This window comes from Platalea leucorodia (assembly GCF_965183815.1).
Source record: "Platalea leucorodia genome assembly, contig: HAP1_HAP1_SCAFFOLD_59, whole genome shotgun sequence".
Lineage (NCBI taxonomy): Eukaryota > Metazoa > Chordata > Aves > Pelecaniformes > Threskiornithidae > Platalea > Platalea leucorodia.
In genome coordinates this window covers 337,769-364,256 of record NW_028121451.1, presented here as the reverse complement: position 1 = coordinate 364,256, position 26,488 = coordinate 337,769, and the positions used below count along the sequence as shown (strand labels likewise).

Here is a 26,488-nt window from a genome sequence, read left to right as displayed (position 1 = left end):
CGGGTCACCTTGTCATAGAAGGAGACCAGGTTAGTGAAACAGGATCTCCCTTTCATAAACCCATGCTGGCTGGGCCTGATCCCTCGGTTGTCCCGCACTTGCTGCATAATGGCACTCAAGGTGACCTGCTCCGTGACCTTCCCCGGCACCGAGGTCAGGCTGACAGGCCTGTAGTTTCCGGGATCCCCCTTCCGACCCTTCTTGTAGAGGGGCATCACGTTTGCTAGTTTCCAGTCATCCGGGACCTCCCCGGTTGACCAGGACTGCTGATAAATAATGGAGAGAGGCTTGGCCAGCTCCTCTGCCAGCTCCCTCATTATCCTCAGGTGGATCCCATCTGGGCCCATGGACTTGTGCACATCCAGGTGGAGGAGCAGGTCAATGACTGCCACCTCTTCAACAACTGGGACTTCACTCTGCGTCCTATCTCCGTCTCCCAGCTCAGGGGCCTGAAAACCCAAGGATGACTAGCTTGACTATTAAAGACTGAGGCAAAGAAGGCATTAAGTACCTCTGCCTTCTCCTCATCCTTTGTGGCAAGGTTAACTTCTGTATCCAACAGGGGAGGGAGATTCTCCCTGGCCCTCCTTTTGTCACTGCCTCACTGCCTGAGCCTGCCCGGCAACAGCCACGCCATTGGCCACGGCTGAGCCAATCAGCAGCGCTGGAGGTGGCCTGTCAGTCACAGCCAGGCTGGGGCGGGGCCGGAGGGGGCCGAGGCCAAGGGGCCTGAGGAGAAAGGGGCGAGAGCCGGGCCGGGGGCAGCCGGGGCCCGGGGGGAGCAGGGCCAGGGCCGGGGGAGCTGCAGGAGCAGGAGCAGGAGCAGGAGCAGGAGCAGGAGCAGGAGCAGGAGCAGGAGCAGGAGCAGGTATCTGCCAGTGCGGATGGGCCTGGGGGGAGGGACCTGGAAGCCTCACCGCCCATGGGCCCCGCCACGGCCCAGTCCCCAGCCCTGGGCCCGAGTGCTCAGCCCAGGCCCAGCCCCAGCAGCAGGGTCAGGGCGGTCCCTGCTGCTGCCCCGAGGGTCGCCAGCCCCAGCCCTGACAGCGGGGGGTCGGTGTTTGGTGTCCGCAGGCCAGGGGAAGGCAGAGCGGCCTCCTCTCTGTGGGAATAAATGAGATAGTGTTTTACTTTGACGAAATGCAGCTGTGCCCTTGAGGCTTGTTACAAACAGGTTCACAGGAATGCAGCTGTGGCCTTGAGGCTTGTTACAAACAAGTTTGTGAAACTTAGAGGTAGAAAAATAAGGATGAGATTGGATACATCCCTGAAAGAGGAATTCGCGTACACCAGCTTGAAGAACCAATAAGTAACGCTGAAGAGACGCATGGACAAAAGACAGTAGCCAATGAAATGGGTTTTGCTTGCTCGTGAACACGAGATCATATTATAAAAGGGATAGATTGTAAAAATAAAGATCATCGTCATCGTTATTATCATCGCCATTGCCGTTGTCGTCTTCGTTTGTCTTACTGCCTAAACTCATATGCGGAGTCCGTGTTTAACTGCCACAAATGGTGACCCCGACATGATTCGATCCTATGACGTGATTCGATCCTAAGAACTGCGGACGAGAGAGCGGACGGTGGCAAGCCCAGCTGAATTTTATTGCAGCGGACCATAGAGCTGAATTTTATTGCAGCGGACCAGAGAGCTGAACTCTACTGCAGTGGACCAGAGAGCTGCTTGTCGACAATCAATCGCCTCGGGAAAAAGAGGTGAGCAGCTGGGAACGGAAAAATGGGGGCGCAAATGTCCTCGGAAGAAAAATCTATTTTGCGTATATTTTTGAGAATCCTTGCAAAAAGGGGCATAAATTATGATGAAGGAAAGGTTCGATTGTTGTTAACTTGGTTGCGAAAAAATGGGCAACAAGCGAACGCAGTGACCGCGTTCCAGGTGGAGACTTGGGAGGAGGCAGGAAAAGTGTTATGGGAAGCGGCCACCAGGGGGGACAGTAATGCCACAAGTGTTTTGACGACATGGCGTTTACTGAAAGACTCTTTAGAACAATTAGAGTCAGACCGAAAGGCTGCAGCTTCTGCTACCGCTCCAGAGCTAACCCCTCAGGGCACGCCAGAAACACCGACATGGGGTTCGTCCTCCGACATGCCCTTGCTCATGGGTGTTCAGGCTGCACAACCCTCCACCCCCCACCCCGCGCCGCCGCTACCCTCTGCGCCGCTTTCTCCTTCACCTGCTCCTATGGCTTCAACACCTCTGCTAGACCTCCCGATCCCTGCAATCAGTACCCCTCCACTTCCCCGCCCGCCCCCGGCCCCTGCTGCGTCGGCACTCTTACCGCCTTTCTCTACCGCTCCTGATACCGATACTCCACAAACCCATAATCAATTGCCACCCGAGGAATGGGGGCGTCAGCCGCTGCTGCGAGGTGGCAAAAGATTAGACACCAAGCATTGCAAGCGGGGGATACAGCTTTTTGTTCAGCGATAGCGTGTCCTGTCATACGCAGCAATGGAAATGTCCCCGATGAGCATGAACCTTTTGCTATAATGTTTTAAAAGATCTATGACAAACAGTTGCCGCGCATGGACTGGGTTCTCCTTTTACACAATCCCTGCTATGGGGAATATTTACAAATGAAATAGTACCATTTGATATATGCACGCTTACTAATCTTATATTGACCCCAACACAAAAGAGGGATTTGTGGGATATCTGAAAAGCCAAGGACATGTAGTGAGCAACCCAGACTCAGACTATGTGGACTTAATCTGCATTTAACGCAAAAGGAATTCAAGGATGCTGCGAAGGTCGACTGCGGTTTGGAAGAGATGAAACAAGCAGATTAAGAGGAAGAAACTATTGGCTTGCAATGTTGAAAACAAGATATGGGAGAAGCGGGCGGTGCGTGTGAACTATTGTTATGAACGAATCAGAATATCGCTAGTAGCGCATGAACAGCATATTGCCAAACATAGTTAACCAATTAACGATAAGTTTATGCATGATTAGGAAGGCAAGAAACTATATTAACTAAGCTGTGTATGTAATAAACCGACATTTTGCTTGATCATATTGATCGTGTGCTGTGTCCGTGACTTCCACGTCAGCAGGTGGCGCCCGAACAGGGACCCTCCGATCGGAGTTGGATTTTCTGACGAAACCGAGAACGGAGGGGGCGGAAGCCGGCCGAAGGTGAGTGCTGCCCCGGCACTCGGCAGACGCTAGCGCAAAAGGTGGAATCTCACCCTGATCAGGTGAGCGGCCGGGGAGGAGATGGGGGCTACCATGACAAAAGAAGAGTCAGTGGTGGTTAAGCTCCTCCAACATATCCACTCAACGAGAGGTATAAGTTATGACTCGTCTACTCTGAAAGCATTATTGCTCTGGGCAAAAGGAAAGGATTTGATCCCCACAGTTGGAGTTGCCTTTGATGCTATGACATGGCAGAAAATAGGGGCAGAACTGTGGGAAGAAATAAGTAAAGGATCCAAAGAGACGAGCAAATTCCCCACTGTGTGGAGACTGATTCATGAAACTTTAAAAAGCATGGGGGAGGAGCGGCAAGTCGCTGCATCGGCATTCGCGGCTTTGACTCCAGGGGGCGGGCTCACCTCTGCAACCAGTATGTTGTTTTCGGGTCCGACAATCCCTGCAGCGACCCCAGCCCGCGTTGCAGGAGGGGTCCGGATCCTAGCAGGGACTGCAACTGCAGCTCCCACCACCACCGAAGTGCAGTCACCAGAAAAAAACGCTGCGGAGGCTACTCCACCATCGCCCGATGTACCACAGTCAGACCGCCCTCCGAGTTACGATGAGGCTGATCCACCAAATCGACCTCCCTCACCGGTGGCGACCACCTCACTTTACCCTCCTTTGCCACCAGGTGGCGAAGAGGAGGAGGAAAACAATGGTATTCTAGAGGAGAAAGCTGAATTACAGGAATTGATAAAAAGACTAGAGACTTTAGAAGCGCGATTGGCGGCCCCGCCAGAAAACCCACCAACGTCACTGTCCGCATTATACCCAGGACGGTCAGCACCCGACATTTTTGCTCCAACTAGGACACCGGTGGAAACTGGTGCTTTTCCGTCTTTGCCACCACAACAACCATCGGGAGGAGTTGGGGATCCGTCAATGCGATGGAAAGGCGTTATCCGAGATGCCATGATAGAGGGACAGGTTTTACCCATGGCTTTTCCTGTTGTAGTTGGTAATAACGGGAGAGGTGCATGGGAAGCACTGGACTGGAAAATATTGAAAGAAGCGAAAAGCGCTGTTACTCAAGATGGTTTAAAATCACCATATACTCAATCTATATTTTTTCAGCACATTTTTTTCAGCACAGTTATTAACTCCTTATGATTCTAGAATGATTGTCAAAATGCTATTACCACCATCGCAACAATTACAATTTTTCCAACATTGGCAAACTGCCTGTGATAGGGCAGCTTCAATACCTCGACAACAAGGCGATCCGTTATTCGGAATCCAGGCTCAAATGTTAATGGGCGCAGGGCCTTTTACGCGACCTGATTGGCAAGCGCAGTTTGCTACCGAGGCATTGCAATTGAGTCAGGAGTTAGCTTATAAAGCTCTTATTAACGTGCATGATGAGAAAATTAGACCTGCTTTTACCGCTGTAAGGCAGGGACCCACTGAATCGTACGGCAAGTTTATTGATCGTTTGCACGCTGCAATTATGGCTCATCCAGATATGGATGAGGGAATGAAAGTAAAGTTCTTAGATATGCTTGCTTTTGATAACGCTAATGAAAAAACAAAAAGAGCACTCAGTGTGTTGCCAAGGGGATCCAGCACAGGACAGTTGCTAGAGGCTGCTGAGTGAATGTTAGAACAAGAAAAGGCTACGGTTATGGCCGCAGCTGTAGGTGCAGCAGTGAAGCCGTCGGTATCAAAAAAGCAAGGGGGAAAAAAGGACAAGAAGTGCTTTAATTGTGGAAAACTAGGCCATTTTAAAAAAGAATGTAGGAGTCCAATTAATACTGAGGGTTGGAAAGAAAAATGGTGTACGAATTGTAAAAAAGATAATCACGACACCCAAGAGTGTCGGAAATCAGGAAACACGGCGCGGAGCGCGCCACACCCACGCGTGAAGACACAAGTGCAGGGTGCTTGGACCGCTGCGCAGCGGCCACAGCCAGTAGCGCCGGAGTGGACCTGGCAACAGCAGTAGACATAACCTTAACAACGTCTGAGGTTAAATTAATCGATTCAGATCAACAAGGACCTCTGGGGCATGGGTTGAGTGTGTTGCTCATAGGCCGTTCTTCAATATCACGAAAAGGTATATTTATAGTACCAGGACTCATCGATGCGGATTTCTGCGAAACCATAAAGATTATGGTATATACCTTAACGCCACCACTTACAATACCAACACAGTCTAAAATAGCTCAATTAATACCATTTCATGTGTGTGTCCCTAAAGCGCATTCAATTGTACGTGGGCATGGAGGTTTTGGATCCACAGGAGTACCAAATGTGTTATTAGCAACAGATATTACCAAGGGAAAACCTGAAGAAAGGGTAACATTAAGACATCCTAATGGACAATCTTTAGTACTGTCAATGTTAATTGACACGGGGGCAGATGTACCTGTTGTCCCTATCACAAAATGGCCTCGTCATTGGCCACTGGTACCTGCAGCTACCAGTGTTGTGGGAGTCAGGGGGGCACAATGCACGATGATTAGCAAATTACTGATAGCATTCAGTTTTGAAGACGGTGCCACTGTTACCACAAGGCCATATGTAATGCATTTGCCTTTAGCTCTTATAGGTCGGGATATATTATCCCAAATGGGAGCCAAACTTGTAACCCAGCATTTTTAGGAGCGGCCATGGTTGAGCAGCCCATCTTAAAACTCACCTGGACTACGACAACGCCAGTGTGGGTAGACCAGTGGCCGCTGAAACAGGAGAGGCTGCATATTTTACAAAATTTAGTTAAAGAAAAACTAGAAGCAGGTCACATTGTGCCTTCCCCAAGCCCTAGGAACACACCCGTTTTTACCATCCCAAAAAAATCTGGAAAATGGCGATTGTTGCATGATTTACGAGCGGTGAATGCTGTAATGCAAAATATGGGGGCATTACAGCCAGGATTACCCTCCCCTGTGATGATCCCAGAAAATTGGGACTTCCTCATCATTGATTTGAAGGATTGTTTTTTTACTATTCCTTTGCATCCTGAAGATGCAGAAAAATTTGCATTTACAGTACCATCAATCAATAAACAGGCACCGGCAAAAAGATACCATTGGGTGGTACTACCTCAAGGAATGAAAAACTCACCTACTCTGTGTCAAAATTTTGTAGCATGGGCCTTACAACCATTCCGAATGAAACATCCATTTTTACTAGTTTTTCACTATATGGATGATATCTTAATTGCTGGAGAAAAAATGGATGTGGAAGGAACTTTACAAAGGTTAATAGAAACCTTAGAACCGAAAGGTCTTAAAATTGCTCCAGAAAAGGTACAACGACAAAATCCATGGCAATATTTAGGATGGACAGTTACTGGGAGCACAGTCAGACCACAGAAGATCATACTCAAAACAGACATTAAGATGCTCTCAGATGTTCAAAAACTAATGGGAGATTTACAGTGGGTAAGGTCAGTTAGTGGAATAACTGATGATGATCTAGCTCCCTTGATGCCTCTGTTGGCAACCTCAACCAGAGCCGATGAATGACGAAGCCTGACGAAGGAACAAGAGCAGGCATTGGATCACATTCTAAAAAAGGTTTTGACAACAGTTGTACAAAGCAAAATTAGTGATTTGCCTTTGCAATTTTTAATTGTTAACTCATCACCCAACCGAAAACACTTAATAGGACTGATGATCCAAATAGATAGCCCACGCATCAACATTTTAGAGTGGGTATTTTTATCCTATCAGCCAAAAAATACCGTCTGTACACGGACTGAACTATTAGCTAATATGATCATCAAAGGTAGAAGGAGGATTTGTGATCTGACAGGACAAGAACCTGAAACCCTGTTTGCACCTATAGCACAGAATTATTTAGATTGGCTTTTAGCAACATCAGAAATGTTTCAAATCGCTTTAGCCGAATATCCGGGTACTGTAACCAATAACTATCCTTCCACGAAAATTTTGCCGCTTTTACAAAATCAGGACTTTGAAGACATCCCTTATAGATCAGAAGTACCAGTTGAAGGGCTTACAGTATTTACTGATGCTGGTAGAAAATCGAAACGAGCTGCTATTGCTTGGTATGACAATAATCAATGGAATCATCAACTTCTTACAGGTCATACCGCCGACTCTTTACAAACCCTCGAGCTGAGAGCGGTGTTACGGGCCTTTCAACGCTGGCCCGACAAACCTCTAAATGTAATTTCAGATTCGCTCTACGTAGTAGGAACGGTACAGCGCCTGGAATGCGCTATGATCAAATCACTGAAGAATAACACCTTATATATGTTATTAATGCAACTTTTACTTTTATTGAATCAACGCACTAAACACTATTTTGTGACACATATTCGTAGCCATCAATTTGACCAAGGCTTGTCGATTGGAAACAACATAGCCGACAAGTTGGTTGCTACCATCTGGAAAAATCAAAATATTAACCTGTTTGAGCAGGCCCATTTATCTCATGAATTTTTACATCAATCTGCAAAAGTATTGGCGAAACAATTTGATTTAAAACTATCAGATGCCCGAGGCATCGTCCAATCCTGTCCTGCCTGCCAAAAATCAGGATTCGGTTTAGGTCTTGGGGTCAACCCTCGAGGTCTGGGAGCCCTACAATTACGGCAAATGGATGTCACCCACATCACAGAGTTTGGACGGCAAAAATATGTACACGTTAGCATTGATACTTATTCGCATGCAATCTGGGCCACTGCTCAAACAGGGGAAACGGCCAAACATGTTGTAAAACATATGTGTGCAGCCATCGCTGCTTTGGGGATTCCTCAAGAGATAAAAACAGATAATGGTCCTGCATATATCTCTAAAACATTCAAACATTTCTGCCACTTGTGGGGCATTCGCAGAATCACAGGCACACCACACTCTCCTACAGGACAGGCGATCGTAGAACGCGCACATGCTACGTTAAAATCGCTGTTGCAAAAACAAAAGGGGGGAGAAATAGCCCCTGCTGAACGTCTTGCGAAAGCGATTTACGTTTTAAATTATTTACGGTTAACAGGGGACCGTGAATCTCCTCCAATTGTTATACACCATATGTCATTTCAATCAGGAATACAGAAGATCGATTCAGTATCGGTAAAAGTACGATATCGTGACTTAAAAACTGGAGAATGGAAGGGTCCTGCAGAAATTAAGATGACAGGTCGAGGATATGTTTGTGTTTTGACAGACGAAGGTCCGAGGTGGGTGCCTAGCCGCTGGGTGAAACCATGGAGAGAAGAGTCGGGACCACAACAGGAGTTACCATGATATGTTTTCTCACGTCATTCCTCTCCATCATTGGTAGTGGTCACTCATGGATTTCAGTACAACCACGTACAAATGTTTGGGTCACTCTAGCTAATAAAACAGGGCAAGATTCAATCTGTTTAGCGGCAGCAAATGCAGGCAACCCATTTATGACATGTTTAGTGGGGACTCCGATTGGCGGTAAAGAGTGGGAGTATGTTTGTAACTCCTCCACCATCAGGCATGCATGCAGAGATATAGCTAACGACGTCAATGATTTTGAATATTAAAAACCAAACCCACAGATCTTGAAGAAGTATTGAAAAATATTCAAAGGATTGTAAGTCAGATTTAGATTTCTGGACAGCAGATAAAACAATTGTAGAAAGACTAGCTCTTTAGGTTTTAATTCATCGTTAGCTGGGTTAGGCATTTCAGGTTGGGGAAAAGATATAATTATTCATGGGTTTATATTATTATTGGGATTATTATTAACTATACTTATATTAAGATGTGTTTTTAAATATTTCATGAAAGCCGTGGAGCGTATGATGAATGGAGTCTGGATTGCTCAAAAACAAAAAGGGGGATTTGTGGGATATCTGAAAAGCCAAGGACATGTAGTGAGCAACCCAGACTCAGACTATGTGGACTTAATCTGCATTTAACGCAAGAGGAATTCAAGGATGCTGCGAAGGTCGACTGCGGTTTGGAAGACATGAAACAAGCAGATTAAGAGGAAGAAACTATTGGCTTGCAATGTTGAAAACAAGATATGGGAGAAGTGGGCGGTGCGTGTGAACTATTGTTATGAACGAATCAGAATATCGCTAGTAGCGCATGAACAGCATATTGCCAAACATAGTTAACCAATTAGCGATAAGTTTATGAATGATCAGGAAGGCAAGAGACTATTTTAACTAAGCTGTGTATGTAATAAACCGACATTTTGCTTGATCGTATTGATCGTGTGCTGTGTCCGTGACTTCCACGTCAGCATCACACCATTGCCCATCCTGCCTGGGGAGCCAGGACAGTTGTGCCACACAACAGCCAGCCTCAGAGGGAAGCTGGAGGTAGTGTGAATTCAAATGGTTTTGACTCAAGTCATAGAATCATAGAATCATTTAGGTTGGAAAAGACCCTTAAGAGCATCAAGTCCAACCATAAATCTAACACTGCCAAGTCCACCACTAAACCATATCCTGAAGCACCACATCCCCATGGCTTTTAAATACCTCCCGGGCTGGAAGCTTGAATCCTGAGCTGGCAGGACAACACTGCCTGCAGTTACACATAAGATACTCGTCACGACCATGAGTTCAGACCTCGCTGGCAGTTTCTCATACCCCTCACTGAGGAGGGCAGGGTGCTGGGGAGGTGGGAGCACGCTTCAGTTTCCCAGATCCCACAACAGTGCCCAAACCATCCTTCCCTTGGCCTCTGGCATCCCGTTTCCTGAGATATGAAGCTGGTGGGCCTTCTGGGGATAATCATGTTAAAATGCATCTAAAATGATGCACAAACCTCCCAGAGTGATGGCCCATTCCTGCAGGAGAAGAGTGAAGGGTTTGTGAAACACATGGGAGCACAAGGAGAGAGTGGTGTATGCGTAGCAGTGTGGTAAAGGCAGGAAGAAGACCTGAAGAGCTTGGGCTGGGCATGCTAATGTGGAATAGAATGTTTTGTTTGGTTTTTTTATTTATTTATTTTAGGTCAGCAGAAGAAGGAGCATGCGAATTTTAGTGCTGGTGGATGGATCCAAATTGAGGATTCAAGCAAGTTTGGGACTGGGACATCTTAGGTGATTGAGGACCATTATCAGATCTGTGAAAGAAGCTGAAGGGGTTGTGGGGACCTCACAGACATTGTCACATCCTCAGAAAGCCACAGCCTTGTGGTTAAAGCAACAGCACTTGGCACCAAAGCCACCCCCCGAAACACAAGTGCACTCACGCTGACCACAGGCAGAGCCTCGAGAACCATTTGAGAGAATAAATCTTCGTTCCCAGGCCCCGGGGATCAGGGCTCAGCCATTCTGCTGGTAAACAAACCCCAAGGGCTTACATGGCATCAGAGCCACCTCCACCTTGCCTTTACCACCTGCAACCAGTGTCTCCAAGTTTGTGCTTCACCAGCCTCCAGGGACAGGCACCTCGACTGGTTGGTTCCTTCACAGCTGCTCAGTGATGGTCCTTCGTGGGCTCCCAAACACCCTCAAAAACTTGGGCTTTGCTTCTGCGTTTCACTTCATTAGAGGTTTGCTGTGTCTTGCAGTATCTGCAGTTCAGGAACTTGGCACCAGAGGGCTCATTAACACGCAAAATGTCCTTACAGGCCAAGGCTCTGGGCATCATTCTCCTAAAGGCTTCCAGTCTGGTGTGGGTGATCAGAGAGATTTCAGGAGTGTAGCCAAACAGAGAACATTTCAGTAATAAATAGCAATAAAGCCGTATTTCTTCTGTTTCCATTTTTTTCTTTTTTTTCCCCCCCCTGCTTACACAGCAGGCGGTATCAGCAATCTCCAATTCATATTGATCTGGAGCATCTCCTGATGAGGTCTGAATATGTTGGAAAAGTGGGTGCCTGAAACAACACTTGAGTGAGGAGATAGGTGAGGTCATCTCAAGAGGAATCACACTCCTCGGGACCAAAAGGTGGGTGTTTGTGGGACTCTCAGGTGCCATGGCATAGCGATACTTGTGTGCAGGGAGCCCCCTGGTCAAATGACCCATCTCCGTTTCTGTAATAGTGTCTGAGTTTGCTCAAGTAACCACTGCCTTGAGCCCCATCCACTCGGGTTGTTCTCCAGACTCCTGCCTTCAGGAACAAAGCCCTGGGAGACCTTGCTGGTGGCAAGAGAAGACATTAAGCACCTCAGTTCTGTCTGCTCCTACTCTTACAAAGTTCAGCAGCAGGCCCACGTTAGCCCTGTCTATTCTTTTACTATAAAGGAAGCTGGATCAGCTCATCTCGCTGCCCTTACCCAGCCCTGCAGGTCCAGGGGAGCTTTGGCATCATCCCTACATCCATGGACAAGGTTTCTAAACTCCTTCTTTGTAGCTTGCCCTGCTTCTAGCTCCTGGGTGCTGCCTTTTTGCCCTGGAGCTCTGTCAATTCAGACAAGCAGCCTCACAAGATGAATGGTTCCTTTCATGGGTATGCAAATGTCCTTGGAGGAGGCTGTCCTGTAAGGCCTATCCGATTTCCTCAGCTCCTTCACCCTTCAGAGCTGCTTCCCATGGCACCACCTGTATCAGCCCCCCCGAGTATGTCAAAGTCTTCTCCTCTGGAGTCCACCAGCCTCTGCTCTGCTGCTGGCCTTCCTCACTCCCGTCTGGTGCCTGGGCCCCCACTATTTCCTGGTCACGACAGCCAAGGCGGACACTGATTATCACATCCCTGACCAGCTCTTCCTTCTTTGCCAGTACCAAGTCCAGGTGAGCATCACCCTTGTTGACGCCCCAGCAGCTGTGTGAAGAACTTGTCCCAAGATCCCCCAGATCGTTGGCACCCTGCCGCTTTGCCTGGCCAATGAATGCCAGGGCACTTTCAGTTCCCCATGGGAACCTGCTCATTGATCTGAGACTTCCTTGGGTTGTTGACAGAAGATCTTTTCCATTTCTTCTCCCTGATCAAGTAGTTTGTAATGTCCAAAAAAATGTCACCCTGTGTTGGGTTTACATGGCAAAGTTTTGGAAGTTGGAGTGGGGGTGGAGGTGCTGCTTCTGTGAGAAGACCCCAGGAGTGGGCCCCATGTCAGACAGAGCCAGGTTCAGCTGACTCCAAGATGGACGCACCGCTTGCCAAATCTGAGCCCCTCACTGATGTTGGTAGCGCCTCTGTGATAACGTATTTAAGAAGGGGTAAAAAACATTACGCAACAGCAGGTGGGAGAGAGGAGGGAGAAAATGTGAGAGAAACGGCCCTGCAGACACCCAGATCAGTGAACTTGACTGGATCCTGCGGGAGGGACCCCACGCTGGAGCAGGGGAAGAGCGTGAGGAGGAAGGAGCAGCAGAGACAAAGCATTATCAACTGATTGCAGCCCGCATTCACCATCCCCCTGTGCTGCTTGGGGGAAGGAGGGAAAGAAGTCAGGAGTGAGGCTGAGCCTGGGAAGAAGGGAGGGGTGGGGGTAAGGGGTTTTGAGATTTGTTCTTTGTTGTCATTATTCTGTTCTGTTTAATTGGCAATCAATTCATTTCAGTTCTCCAGGTTGAGTCTGTTTTGCCCATGACAGTAACTAGGGAGTGATCTCCTTGTCCTTATCTCGACTCATGAGCGTTTTGTCATATTTTCTGCCTTGTCCTGGTGAGGAAGGGGAGTGATAGAGCGGCTTGGTGGGCACCTGGCGGACAGCCAAACTCAGCCCACCACACACACTTGCTGGCTCTTCTAATCCCCGGTGACAAAGCTAATCCTACCCATTGTCCGTCCCATACGGGAGCTCCTGACATCTGACCTGCTCCTTCACAAAGGAGGCATCCTCCCCTCCTCATCTGCCCTGCTACTCTTTCTGGCAGAGCCTGTCTCCCTCCATTGCAGCACCCCAGGTGAGCAAGCTGTCCCACCACATCTAATTTAATCCACAAAATTCACAGGGCTGTGAGGGTCCAGTTTCTCCTATCTGTTGCCCTGCTCCTCCTGCCTGCGCACGTTTGGGCTGTGGCACCGACTTGTTCCAGGAAAACATGGGAGCAAGGGCCCAAGACCCAACGTATGGAAAGGCTTTGCTTCAGGGCACAGACATGCTGGAGTGTTTGGCAGATGGCAAGGTAAGGAGGAGATGAGGTGCCCACAAAGAGAGCAAACCCTGATGTCTCCAAGGGCAGAGGAGCAGGGCTGGGCAATGACACCTGGCCCAGGGAGGGCTTTGGTGTTTCTGCATGAACTCTGCAGAGCTGTGGGGCTTGCAAGACAAACTGCAGGGAGGACAGGGGGCTTCGGAGAAAGTCTCTGGGGGTAACAGACTTTGATCCAGCCACTCTGTGAACATTGTTGTCACCTTCCCTCTTCATAGCATCAGGCAGGTGAATCTCAGAGACTGAGAGAGAGAATGGCCAAGGGCTGAGAGCACAGGGAGAGGGGAGGGCATCCTGGTGTGATCTGCCTCCCAGTCCTGCAGTGCCCCTGGGTGTAGATGGGACAGACCTTGCATCTGTGCTGTGGTATTGGTGTTCAGGTGGCACACAGGCACCAGGCCCTGGGCTGTCTGCCCCACAGCAGAGGGCACAGCTTTTCTGGAGGTCCTGTGCTGTGTTTGCCTGCTGAGTGCAGTTCTGTTTGGCACCCCAGACACCTGGCAGGGCACTCGAGCCTTTCTTTATGCCATTAAAATGAGAGCCCTGATGTATTCAGTGCAGGGATGTGGATGCGACTTAGCTTTGCAGTGACTGGAGCTCTGGTGAGTACAGTGGATAGAGAGAGACCTGGGTCTCTGTCTGGGGCAGTCCTCCATTTGGTTACCTCAATAGCTCTGCATGCTCCAGGGAGATACTTGACAAAGGCACGTAGGTGGCTGGTGTCACCGTGGGTGGCAAAGGATATCCCCGTTCCCCCTCGGGCCCTCAGCTGATGCTCAGAAGAATGTGGGTGCTCTCAGAGATTTTCCATCAGAGCTTGCAAACACTTGCCCACATCTTGGACCACCCCGGCACCTCAGTCATTCACCAAGTGTCTGAGTGTGAGCGCCCGAGTCCCCACTGAATGAAGCCAAGGGGCTCAGAGCAGGAGCTCACATGCAGGCCACTCTTTTATGCCCTCCTGAACTGAACCAGAGGATTCCCTTTGGTGGGGTGTATGGGGGAGCTGGATGCCACTTCAGGCCAAGGGTTTCCAGCTTGGGATGAGATGCCTGTGTTGCCTTGGCTGAATCCCTGCCTGGCACAGGGGAAGCGAACCCCTCCCTTTCCCTGTCTGTGTGTCTTTTTGCTATGGTACAGGAATGGGGGTGTCCAGGGGGGAACATTTACACCTCTTGCAGTCAGCCATGCTCTGGTAGGACAAACCATACTGCTGGAATTTGTCTCTCTCCACAGTTTTATGAGGGATTGTCCATGATTACCTGAGTTGATTTCAAAACACATTCCCCTGGAAGGACCAAGCTGCCTTGCAGGAGCTGTCAGCCCTTGGAGCCCCAGGGACACCTGGAGGGAGCCCAGAGGGGCAGAGAAAGTGCTGCCTTGGGCTGGGCCTCTGCTGCTGAGCTGGGCTGGGCTCGTGGGACAAAGGGAGCTGCTGGCAAGTGGGCAGCACTGCAGAGAGACAGCTCTGCCCAGGAGCAGCTCCTCTGCAAAGCGCAGCAGGGCTGAGAGCACTGACTGCAGGCAGCGAGGGGAGAGGAGTGGTGAAGAGAGAGACGGCAATCTGGAGGGGAAGGAGAGCTGAGAGCTCACTACAGGAGAAATCTTCACAGCCCTGAATACAGTAAGTCTCTGGGTGTAAGGCAGCGCAGCTGTGGTTTCTGGAAAGACCTCCTAAAGCTGGCACACACCACAGCTTATGGAATGTGTCAGGAGGACCCTCAGACTTTCTCTAGTGTAGAGCAGAAGGACATGCTCCAGAACAAGGATTCCCCACTGCACCCTCAGAGGACTGGCTGTGATGGCTGCCTTCTCCCAGGGATGGCTGCAGGGGTGTGAAGGTGGGTGTGCAGCCAGGGGTGCCCAGGGCTGTCCTTCCGAGCAGGGTCCCTGCACCCCAGGGGCTGTGTGCTGGGGCAGGGACTCTGCCGCATGCCAGAGTCAGCACTCAGCCTGCCCGGGGAGCTCCCAACAGCGCTATGGGGAGAAGCTGTGGGTAGAAGGAGTGAGCCGTGGCAGGGCAGGGCAGGGTGCTTCTGCTGTTGAGAGGGACCTGTTTGGATGAGGGCTGCTCACAGCTCCAGATCACTCCGAGGACATTTGCGGAGGGTCCTTCTGAAGGACATTGGAGCAGCATTTACCTGATAGGGAAGGATTCTGTGCTCTCAGTTTTTCCACTCTTGCTTGGCTGGGTGGGCAGTGGGAGATGGGAATTTATTTCTCTGCTCTGGAAAAGGCAACGAGACCCCAGTTCTCGCTAGGACTTGTCTGAGCTGCTCCTTAGCCCCTGCACACACAGAGATGCCCCTGGGCAGTGCCCTGCTGCCAGGAGGTGCCTGCAGGGCAGAGCTGAGCACATAGCAGGTTGGATGGACTCTGTGAGCATGGAGAGGGAGGAGACGTGGGGACAGAGAAACTGCTCCAGAAGGGACAGCTCTAGGCCTCAGAGACATGGGCAGGGAGCGAGAGGGAGCTGCTGCCAGAAATGCTGTGGGAGTGGGGATTCAGGCATCTCCCTGCCAGCCCCTGCAGACCAGACACATTTCCCAATGCAATCCCCAGACTCCTCTCCTACCCAGCAGAGCCTCTGCCCCCAAAGCCATGGGGTCCAGGTCATGAGTCACCACCTCAGCAGCTGGGCCTCCAGCTGAAGGCTTCTTGGAATGTGGTACACAAAGAAGACGCTAAAAGCACTTGCCCTACAGTGTCATCAGCTGAGCAGCAGTGAGCACAGCTAGGTAAGGAGGCTTCATAGCATGCCCGTATGCCTTTCTGTCCTCGCTTCATTTTTTCTGAAGCATTGCAGTGTTCTTGCCTGTTTCTCCACCTGTCCGTGGTACTCTTGCTCTCTGGGGTTGGGGTGGGGATGTGGGTCAGTTTTTGTTCTGAAACCAACTCTGGGGGTCCTGCCCAGGGGTATCTTTTCAGGGGTATCTATTCAGCTCAGGGAGGGAGTTTTCTATGAATAATGCCATGTTTTTTTCCTCAGAGAAGTCTCCTCTAAACTGTCAGTGACTTTTCCTCCTTGGATAGGTCCTCATGTCCAGAGGGAGCAAATGTCCAACGGCAGCTCCATCACCCACTTCCTTCTCCTGGCATTTGCAGACACGCAGGAGCTGCAGCTCTTGCACTTCTGGCTCTTCCTGGGCATCTACCTGGCTGCCCTCTTGGGCAACGGCCTCATCATCACCGCCGTAGCCTGCGACCACTGCCTCCACACCCCCATGTACTTCTTCCTCCTTAATCTCTCTGTTCTTGACCTTGGCTCCATCTCCACCACTGTCTCCAAAGCCATGGCCAATTCCCTGTCGGACACCAGGGCCATTTCCTACTCAGGATGTGCTGCCCAGGTTTTTTTCTTTTTGTTTTTGATGTCAGCAGAATTTTTTCTTCTCACCATCATGTCCTATGACCGCTATGTTGCTGTCTGCAAACCCCTGCATTACAGGACCCTCCTGGGCAGCAGAGCTTGTGTCCGCATGGCAGCAGCTGCCTCGGGCACTGGGTTTCTCAATGCTGTGCTGCACACTGCCAATACATTTTCACTACCCCTCTGCCAAGGCAATGCTGTGGACCAGTTCTTCTGTGAAGTGCCCCACATCCTCAAGCTTGCCTGCTCAGACTCTTACCTCAGGGAATTTGGGCTCGTCATGTTTACTGCCTTTGTATTTTGGTGGTGCTTTGTTTTCATTGTGGTGTCCTATGTGCAGATCTTCAGGGCTGTGCTGAGGATCCCCTCTGAGCAGGGACGCCACAAAGCCTTTTCCACATGCCTCCCTCACCTGGCCGTGGTCTCCCTGTTTGCCAGCACTGCCATGTTTGCCTACTTGAAGCCTCCCTCCATCTCCTCCCCATCTCTGGATCTGGTTGTTGCAGTGCTGTACTCAGTGGTGCCTCCAGCAGTGAACCCCCTCATCTACAGCATGAGGAACCAGGAGCTGAAGGAGTCCATCAGGAAAGTTATTTTCAGGATGGTTCTCAATAGTGGTCAATTTTCCATCACTCGTCAGGAATGACTCCCACGGTGCCCCATTGCAGGCCTGTCCTTTGTTTCCTGTTTTATCATTTTTTATCATTATCCGTATTGTTATTAGTTGTTATTGTTCTTCTAAATAAACGTCTGTATCCATCTTGCTTCTCTTGAGGAATGAACCTGCTCTGTCTAACCTGGAGCAGATGGAAAAGTTTGTCTTTCTCTCAGGCAGAGCTGACACTTTCATAGCATTTCTGCAATAAAATGGGATCACCCCAGTGCACTGACTGAGGTTTGGACTCTTCTCCTGATGTCAGCAACAGGCCCAAGGAATTTCACCCCAAAAGGGCCTATTTCTTCTTGGAATTGGAAGAGACAAGCTCGTGGTCCCATTAGTAGCTGTTAAAGAGCAAGGGTTGGAATTTGGACTCACCCATTGGTGTGTGGTGACCATGGGGATGGTGACTGGTCAGTGAGGTACATACCCAGGGCTTTCTCAGGTATGACAGTACAGAGGAAATTCTCCAGAGAGGTGATCTGGAGAGCCTTGGGGTTCTATGGGGAGAGCACATGCCTGGGGTAAGCAGTGACTGAAGCCCCGCTAAGTGAGAGATCACCCAAGGTGGAGTCACCCAAAGGGAAAGTGCTAAATGCCGGTATCTGCAAGTAGAGAAAGGTGAACATACCCAACCATCCACAGACCAGCTCCAACAGGGAACAGCACCTTTACAGCCACCACACCAGCAACAGAACACCCACAACCATGGACAACACAACTGTCCCCATCCTGGTCCCTTCTCTGCTCTGCTGTGAAGGTCATGAGTGGTCTGGTGGTCCTCTGCAGCACCTACCCACGGGCACACACCCCCACGGTCCCTCCAGTGTGGGCCTGAGTTGTGGGTCTGCCCAGGTGTTCTACTCAGTCTTGGAGCCATTACCCACTTGGCAACTTCAGCCTTGGGTGTCTCCACATCCTGGTGTCCTCTTCTGCCAGCCAGCCCCACTTGGAGTTGGCCAGCAAAGCACGTACGTGCATTTTCTCTCTGACACACAGACACATACACACACACGTGCACATGCGCGCGCACACACACACAATTGAGTATGTTCACACAGCAAATAGCCAGGAGCAGAGTTTAATAAGAAGGCAGGACACACCCTGGAGATCAGGCACAGGGTCTGGATGGATCAGCCCTGAGCAGCCCCTTCTAAACTGCAGCTGGCCCCTTGCATCCCTGTCCTCGCCCCATCCACAGGCTTCTTCCTCCCAGGCCTCCTGGATCCCTCCCTTTCTGTGCCCCAGTCCCCTCCCCAGGTAACAACTGTCACCAATTCCTTTTTCCCCAACGGTCTCAGGTTTGTTCCATTTCTACCATCATTTGGTAGTTGCGATACCTTGGCCTAGGACATCCAGGCCTTCAATGGCACCACTGATGGCTTCCCCTGGCACTGCTGGCCTTGCAAGACTCAACTACCCAGAAGCTCCCCAAAGCTCCCCTCCAGTGACCTGTGCAGTTTGGCCTCTTCTCATGTCTCTGCTCTTCAACCACTCGTGAGACCCAGCTGGGACACATCGTGCTGACTGTACTGCTAGTCCCTTCTTACACGGGTCTCTCTCACATCCCGCAGTTTCTCATGCCGTGTCCCATAGGTTCCCATTTCAGGTACAGGTGGCTTCACGCCAGGGCAGGGCCTGACCAGCAGCTCAGTCATCTGCCTGCAGCCTTCCCATCTGGTGCTTTTGATGACCTCATGATGCCTGCTTGCTCCTGGCCAATCACGTTGCTGTCATGAAGTGACCTTCCAGCAACAGCCCAACCACGTTGGTCTTACCCACCTCTGCCCTCCCTGAGCAGCCATCTGTGTCACGTTGGGGTTTGTGATATGCTTGATGATGTCACAGTACCTGCCTGCCCGCTGCAATTCAGTCAGGCTGCAAAAGAAGTGACCTCAAAATCAGCCTCCCAGCTCCGATGCCTCTCCTGGCATCTCTTTCTTCCTGCGACAGAAGGAACCTCCCAGCCAACCTCCCACGCACTTCCACTTTGCCGACATCTCCTCTCCCCAGCAATGTCATTTCTGCTGGGCATGCAGAAACACGCTCGCCCGTAGGGACTGCAGAGCCCTGGTGGGACAGCTGGGTGATGGGAGGGCAGCCATGGAGGGCAAGGTGTGCCGGTTTTGGCTGGGGTAGAGTCAATTTTCTTCACAGTAGCTATTATGGGGCTCTGATTTGGATTTGTGCTGAAAACAGTGTTGATAACACAGGGATGGTTTCGTTCTTTCTGAGCAGTCCTTGCACAGAGGCAAGGCCTTTTCTGCTTCTCACCCCACCCCACCAGCGAGTAGGCTGGGGGTGCACAAGAAGTTGGGAGGGGACAGAGCTGGGACAGCTGACCCCAGCTGACCAATGCGATATCCCATACCATATGACGTCACACTCAGCAATAAAAGCTGGGGGAAGAAGAAGGAAGGGGGGGACATACGGAACGATGGCGTTTGTCTTCCCAAGTAACCGTTAATGCATCATGGAGCCTTGCTTTCCTGGGAGAAGCTGAAAGGCCAGCAGCAGGCTCATGGCTTGGAAGATGATGGTGAGGTTCCTTTTGTCTGGTCAGTTGATAGGCCACAAGAAGGCTGATGGGTTGGGATGTCATTATGACATAAATTGTGCCTGAGAAGCTCATAGACCATGAGGAGGCACATGACCATGAAGGCGAGCATGAGGTCACTTTAGTCTCCAGTCTCTTTGGGTGATTGCCCATCAGCAGACACATGGCTCGGATGTTGACTATGACATCACTTCTGCCTGAGAACCTGGTAGGTGCCAGCAGCAGGCACCTGACTTGGGTGTTCTGTTGTACCTGGAGGTTCTGGTTTGTTATGTCCCCACGAAGAAAGGCACGCAGACCCTGTGAAGTATCATCTCAAATGCCATTTCCTAGAGCAAACACTACCCAGAAAGAGTGAGCAAGGCCAACTGCATACAGGGCTGCAGTAGGAGGACTGTGGCCACCAGACAAGAGGGTTATCATCCCCCTTGGCTCAGCACCGGTGCGGCCACATCTGGACTAGGCAAAACTTGATTTTGAGGCTCTGGACTTGGTTTGCTCCTTGCCTCTTCTTAGGTAACCAGGAGGTGTACAGTTGTCCTACACTTGGCATTGTTCACCTTCACATCCCACTGCCCCCAGGAAGAGTCCTGACCCACACATGAGGGACAGGATCTGCCCTCCCATTGCCTGGGGGTGAGGGTTTGGCCTTGCTGCTTCATTTAAAACGAACAAACAAAAAAGGTTTCCTCAGCCTCTGAGCTGCCTGCACATTCCCTTTGCCTACCTGCAATCAGCGCCTCCAATTATCCGCTTTAACGAGTCCCTGGGGAGGCTTTGCCAGTAATGGGACTCATTAATACTTCAAGGTACTTTGGGTTTTGCTTGTGATGCTGACTCTTGGAGAGGTTTGTGCAATCTCCCCTCAGTGCCTGAAGCTGAAGGACTCACCACAAATACTCCATGGGGCTCATTGAAAGAAAGCAAGCCCTAACGAGCCATGTCTCTTCCTGTAAGTTTCAAGTCTTCAAGAGTTGTACAGATAATTGGAGCTGTTTCCTAGCGTAGTTATGGGGAAAGATTTCAAAGAGCTTCTAATAAACATAAGGTTTTATTTCCAAGGGTGTAATTTATTATTTTTCAGTTTAGAGAAGAGGTGATGGCAGCATTCTCCAATAGATATTGATGCAGGGTGTCTCCTCAGGAGGTCTGGACTGGTAGGAGAAGCTGCCCCTTGAGCTCTGACAACCTCCCACCTCACCTCCCCAACCCCACCATTTCTCTCCTTGCCCACCTGGGACTTTTCCTTACAGCAGACTTCTCCACTGATCTCTGCAGCTGGATGGTACAGCTCCTTTGCACCATCTCTCCCCTGCTCTCCTTAGAGACCTGGCTGCACACAGGCACAGGAGGGTTTTTCCTATTTGCAAGCAAAGGAAAAGTCAAGCACAGTCAAGTTCCATAAAGAAAACCGACTCGGCAAGCATCTGCTAAGTCCAAGCTGCCTCTGATGAGGTTGCCTTTCTACAGGGGATAATCTTAGGAGAACTATTTCAGGTAGGGAGATCCAAAGAAGAGAGATATAAACATAATTAAAGAGTTGGCTAAGGAGACAATTAGACTGCTGAAAGAGAGGCAAACTTTTAACTCCCTGATGTCAAAGCAGCAACTGGATGGGAGAGAGGAATCTGAATGAACCAAGAGTAAGGGGAGCAGAACACTGGAGAATAAGGGAAAGGGCTTTTGTCTAGGCAGTGTTCCTGTGAAAAGATGATGTTAGAAATGGTTCTTCTATCAAGAAAGGTGAAAACATATGAAAGATAAAAATTAAATTAACATAAATAATTTTAATTTATTTTAATAATTTAAATTTAAACTTAATTTGAATATAAATTCAATACACTCTATAACAGGCAGAATAGTGGTAATGAAGTGACACTGGAAGATCGATATTTTATTGGAATATCCCTTTTGAAAGGTCATGGGATTGGTAGAGGTCTCTTGGGAGTGAGGACAAGCCAATGTTGCAGACATCTTTGAGAGAGGCCAAAAGTGCAACCCCCGGGAACCCCAGGCTGTACAAGCTCACTTGGGGGAGGAGTGAGCCTTCCCATGAGTGCTCTTGGGGGACATTGCTGGGCACCTCAAAGAGCAGAAGGTGTCCAAATGCAGTCAGCATGGATTAGCCAAGGGTAAATCACGCCCCACCAACCTGATGGCCTTCCTGATGAAGGAACTGCTTTTATGCACGAGGGGACAACAGTGGATGTCCTTTACCTCCACTCCAGCAAGACTTTTGGCATGGTCTCCCTCGATATCCTGGTACCCACATTGGGCCATTACAGTCTGGATGGGTCGACAAACAGATGGGTGAAACCCCAGTTGGAGGATGAGGCTGAGAGAGCAGTGGAGAGGGGGTCATACCCTACCTGGAGGCCAGTGGGACATACTGGGGCATTGTAGGGCAGCACAGGGGACTCTCCTGAGCCCTGTGCAGTTTAACACCTGTCTCCATGACCTGGAGGAGGCAACTGTCACCATGTTTGTGGATGGCACAAAATTGGGAGGACCATTCCTGTGCCCTAGGTGACGTGCGGAAACAGACTCCACAACCCGTAAGGCTGTAAAGTAGGTATGTTTATTCAGCGCTGGGCAGCACTGGGGGTCATCCCGCCAAAGTCATGCGCACTCACATTGTGGCTTGTCCTGGATTTATACGACAAAGTATTACATATACACAAGGTTTCCCAATACGCCTATACATATGCATTACCTGCCCCCGCTTTGTATTAAAATTAGCCCCAAGAGGTCGTTTCCATAAACCCCTCCCAACTGCGCTTGCGCAGTGCACCCTGGTGGTGGTCACGAGGGGTCGTGGGGATGAAGACTGATGACTCTTCTTCGTCACCGCTGGTAACCCCTTGCTCTTGCGCAGACTCAGTTGCTCCTTGACTCTTGTCCAAACTGCAGGGTCGGTTTCAGCTGGTTTTCAAGACAAGTTGCTGTTCTTATCAGGAACTGTCTTTCGCTGAGAGATTGCAAGACTCCTTACTTCAATCATTTTGTACAATAGTTAAACTTATATAGTTACACTCTAAAGCCCCTTTTCATAGGGGTGCCATTCAGGGCAAACCTGACAGGCAGAAGGACTGTCCTGTCAGGAACTTCATGAGATAGGAGAAGGACAAAGACCAGATGTACTGGTTTTGGCTGGGATAGAGTTTAACGTCTTCAGAGTAGGTTGTACGGGCCTATGTTTTGGATTTGTGATGAAAATAGTGTTGAAAACAAACAGATGTTTTAGTTACTGCTGAGCAATGATTACACAGCGTCAAGGCCTTTTCTGCTTCTCACTCCACCCCACCAGTGAGTAGGGTGGAGGTGCACAAGAAGTTGGGAGGGGACTAGGCTGGGATAGCTGACCCCAACTGACCAAAGGGATCTTCCAGACGGTATGAAGTCATGCTCAGCAATAAAACAGGGCGGGGAGGGGAGGTTGGCAGGGGGCCTCTGACTGAGGACTGGCTACACATCAGACAGTTGTATTTGACCAACTGTTTTCATTTGAATCCCTTGTTTTTCTTGGGTTTTATTTTCCTCTCGCTTTCCTTGATTTTTTCCTCTTTTCCATACTTTTCTTTGTTATTATTATTGTTATTGTTATTATTATTATTATTATTATTATTATTATTATTATTATTATTATTATTATTTCTTTTTAAAAAGAAAAGAGTGAGTTGAAGTGATTGTCTCCCCTTTCTCATTACTTGTTAGAGGGGAGAACCACCTCCCTCCACCTGCTGGATATGATTTTTTTGGCAGCCCAGGATATGGTTGGCTTTCTGGGCTGCAAGCACACATTGCCGGCCCATGTCCAAGTTTTTACCCACCAATATCCCCAAGCATTTCTCTGCAGGGCTGCTCTCAATCCATTCATCTCCACTACTGACAGTGGGGATTGCCCCGACCCAGGTGCAGGACCTTGCACTTGGCCTTGTTGAACTTCATGAGGTTTGCATGGACCCACAACTCAGCCTGTCAAGGTCCCTCGGGATGTCGTTCCTCCCCTCAAGTGAATCAACCGCCCCACTCTGCTTGGTGTCATCTGCAAACTTGCTGAGGGTACACTCAATCCCACTGACTATGTCACTGATGAAGATATTAAAGAGTACTGGTCCCAGTATGCACCCTTGAGGGACACCACTCGGTACTAGTACTCAGACATGGAGCCATTGCCTATAACTCTGTGGATGCACCCATCCAGCCAGTTCCTTATCCATCTAAGAATTCATTTGTCACATCTGTATCTCTCCAACTTAGCAGCAGCAAGAACGTTGTGGGGGATCATATCAGAGGACTTACAGAAGGCTAGACAGGTGACGTCTGTAGCTCTTCTGTTCTCTGTTAATGCAGTTACTCCATGGTAGAAGTAGAGTAGTCAGGCACAAGTTGCCCTTTGTGAAGCCATGTTGGCTTTCTCTAATCACCTCCCTCTCTTCAATATGCTTTGACATGTCTTCCAGGAAAATCTCCTTCGTGATCCCACCTCTGTACAACACAAACATGGACTTCTGACCTAGTCATTTGGTGTGCCACTGTGGAGGGATAACCAACCTGTACGAGGTGGGGTGACAGTCCAGTGCTAGAAACGGTGATTGTCATGGGCTGCTCTGTGACAGTTGCCTTGGGGCAGCTTCCCTGGGGTGTCCAGCGACCACGGGCTCAGCCCAGAGCCTGCTCTGCTGGTCCTTCCTCTCTCCCCCAGGAGGTCTGGCTGTGCAAGGACACTGCCACGTGCTCCCACACTGAATACTCAAAAAGTTTGGCTGTGTTTTCCTCTTGAGGGCACTTTCTTGGGCTTGTTCTTGAGAGAAAAAGTAGAAGACCTAAGATTTCAGGCACTGCCATCAGGAGATCCCCTTGTATGATGGAAACTCTGCTCTGGAGGTCAGCTCTGTCACAGAAGTGCCCATTGCCTGTCCCTGCCTGCAGTCACAGGACTGCCACACAAAAGGACTCTGACCAAGCTGCCAGAGCAATCCTTCCTTACACCAAGAGAGGGGCTCAGAAAGAGAGTGCGGAATTTAAAAGAGAGCAGCTCTGGAAAGACTAAGTGCTGGTGCTGCCTGGCCGTGCTGCTGTGCTGAGACTCTTTCCCCCTCCACCTCTGCACACAGGCAGTGCCATGGAGCTCCAGAGAAAGTCTCAGAAAAACAAAAGTCTCAGACAAGAAAGTCGCTGCAGGGTCCTTTATTTTTTTAAATGCACAGAGAACATGTCTCTCCTTTCAAGGCTCTGGGTAACGCTAGAAAGGTAGATAGTGAATTAGAAATGGTATGAATAATGACAAATCTTTGTGCACAACATTATCACAAGCAAATCTGAGCAAAAAGACAACCGCCACAGCCACCAAACCTCCAGAAGACAGGCTGACCCTGTAATGAGATACATTATAAGTGATATGCATAAGAAAATGGACAGTGTGTTGCTTCAGAAAAACATCCAGTCATCATTTTCCACACTGCATCTTTGAGCTCCTGGTTCCTCATGCTGTAGATGAGGGGGTTCACAGCTGGAGGCACCAATGAGTACAGAACAGCCACCACCACATCCAGGGATGGGGAGGAGATGGAGGGAGGCTTCAGGTAGGTAAACATTCCAGTGCTGATAAACAGGGAGACCACGGCCAGGTGAGGGAGGCACGTGGAAAAGGCTTTGTGGCGTCCCTGCTCAGAGGGGATCCTCAGCACAGCCCTGAAGATCTGCACATAGGACAGCACGATGAAAACAAAACAGCTGAATATTACTAAGACACTAACCGCAAAAAGCCCAGCTTCCCTGAGGTAGGAGTGTGAGCAGGAGAGCTTGAGGATGTGGGGGATTTCACAGAAGAACTGGTCCACAGCATTGCCTTGGCAGAGGGGGAGTGAAAATGTATTGGCAGTGTGCAGCACAGCATTGAAGAAGCAACCGCCCCAGGCAGCTGCTGCCATGTGGACACAAGCTCTGCTGCCCAGGAGGGTCCCATAGTGCAGGGGTTTGCAGATGGCAACGTAGCGGTCATAGGCCATGATGGTGAGGAGACACAATTCTGCTGAAATAAAAAATGCAAACACAAAGATCTGGACAGCACATCCCAAAAAGGAGATGTCCCTGGTGTCCCAGAGGGAATTGGCCATGGCTTTGGGGACAGTGGTGGAGTTGGATCCCAGGTCGAGAAATGGAAGTTTGAGGAGGAAGAAGTACATGGGGGTGTGGAGGCGGTGGTCACAGGCTACAGCGGTGATGATGAGGCTGTTGCCCAGGAGGGCAGCCAGGTAGATGCCCAGGAAGAGCCAGAAGTGCAAGAGCTGCAGCTCCCGTGTGTCCGTGAACGCCAGGAGGAGGAACTCGGTGATGGAGCTGCTGTTGGACATGTCCTTCCTCTGGGCATGGGGCATTGTCCAAGGGGGAAAAGGCAGCAACAAATTAGGATGAACTTCTCTGAGCAAAATCAAGTCCATTTCCCCTGGACCCTCTCCCTGACACACGCACCCACCCTTTTCCTTTTCAAGGAGACCTTCCTTCAGCTCCGTGCCTGGAGCTCAGGTTGGTGCTGGCTGAGTGTGCCATGAGGAGCAGGGCCTCTGCCCGCTGGCTGCCGAGGAGTCAGCCCTGCTCTGCAGGAAACAGTTCATGAGAACGGTGGGTGCAGGGTCCAGTGCTGGTGTTTGACTTTGTCAGATGAAACTGCTCCCAGCACAGAAG

At 49.9% G+C, this 26,488-nt stretch overlaps 3 protein-coding genes across 3 annotated transcripts in view; 2 read left to right on the top strand and 1 right to left on the bottom strand.

Annotated features, from left to right (window-relative positions):
• Window positions 1-10,215, top strand: part of LOC309603356 (scavenger receptor cysteine-rich domain-containing protein SCART1-like) — a gene marked incomplete at both ends in the record, with an annotated part of 39,608 nt that extends 29,393 nt beyond the window's left edge. The window contains one exon of the mRNA XM_082338225.1: window positions 10,127-10,215. Within this exon, the coding sequence (XP_082194351.1) occupies window positions 10,127-10,215 (89 nt within the window). The remainder of the gene's footprint in view (window positions 1-10,126) is intronic.
• Window positions 10,216-16,272: 6,057 nt separating this feature from the next.
• Window positions 16,273-17,232, top strand: LOC309603355 (olfactory receptor 14C36-like; the record flags this gene model as incomplete). Its single annotated transcript, XM_082338224.1, has 1 exon — window positions 16,273-17,232. One exon carries the CDS (start codon window positions 16,273-16,275, stop codon window positions 17,230-17,232), a length of 960 nt encoding a protein of 319 aa, XP_082194350.1.
• Window positions 17,233-25,191: 7,959 nt separating this feature from the next.
• LOC309603354 (olfactory receptor 14A16-like) lies at window positions 25,192-26,157 on the bottom strand (the record flags this gene model as incomplete). Its single annotated transcript, XM_082338223.1, has 1 exon — window positions 25,192-26,157. One exon carries the CDS (start codon window positions 26,155-26,157, stop codon window positions 25,192-25,194), a length of 966 nt encoding a protein of 321 aa, XP_082194349.1.
• Between the last annotated feature and the right edge of the window lie 331 nt (window positions 26,158-26,488).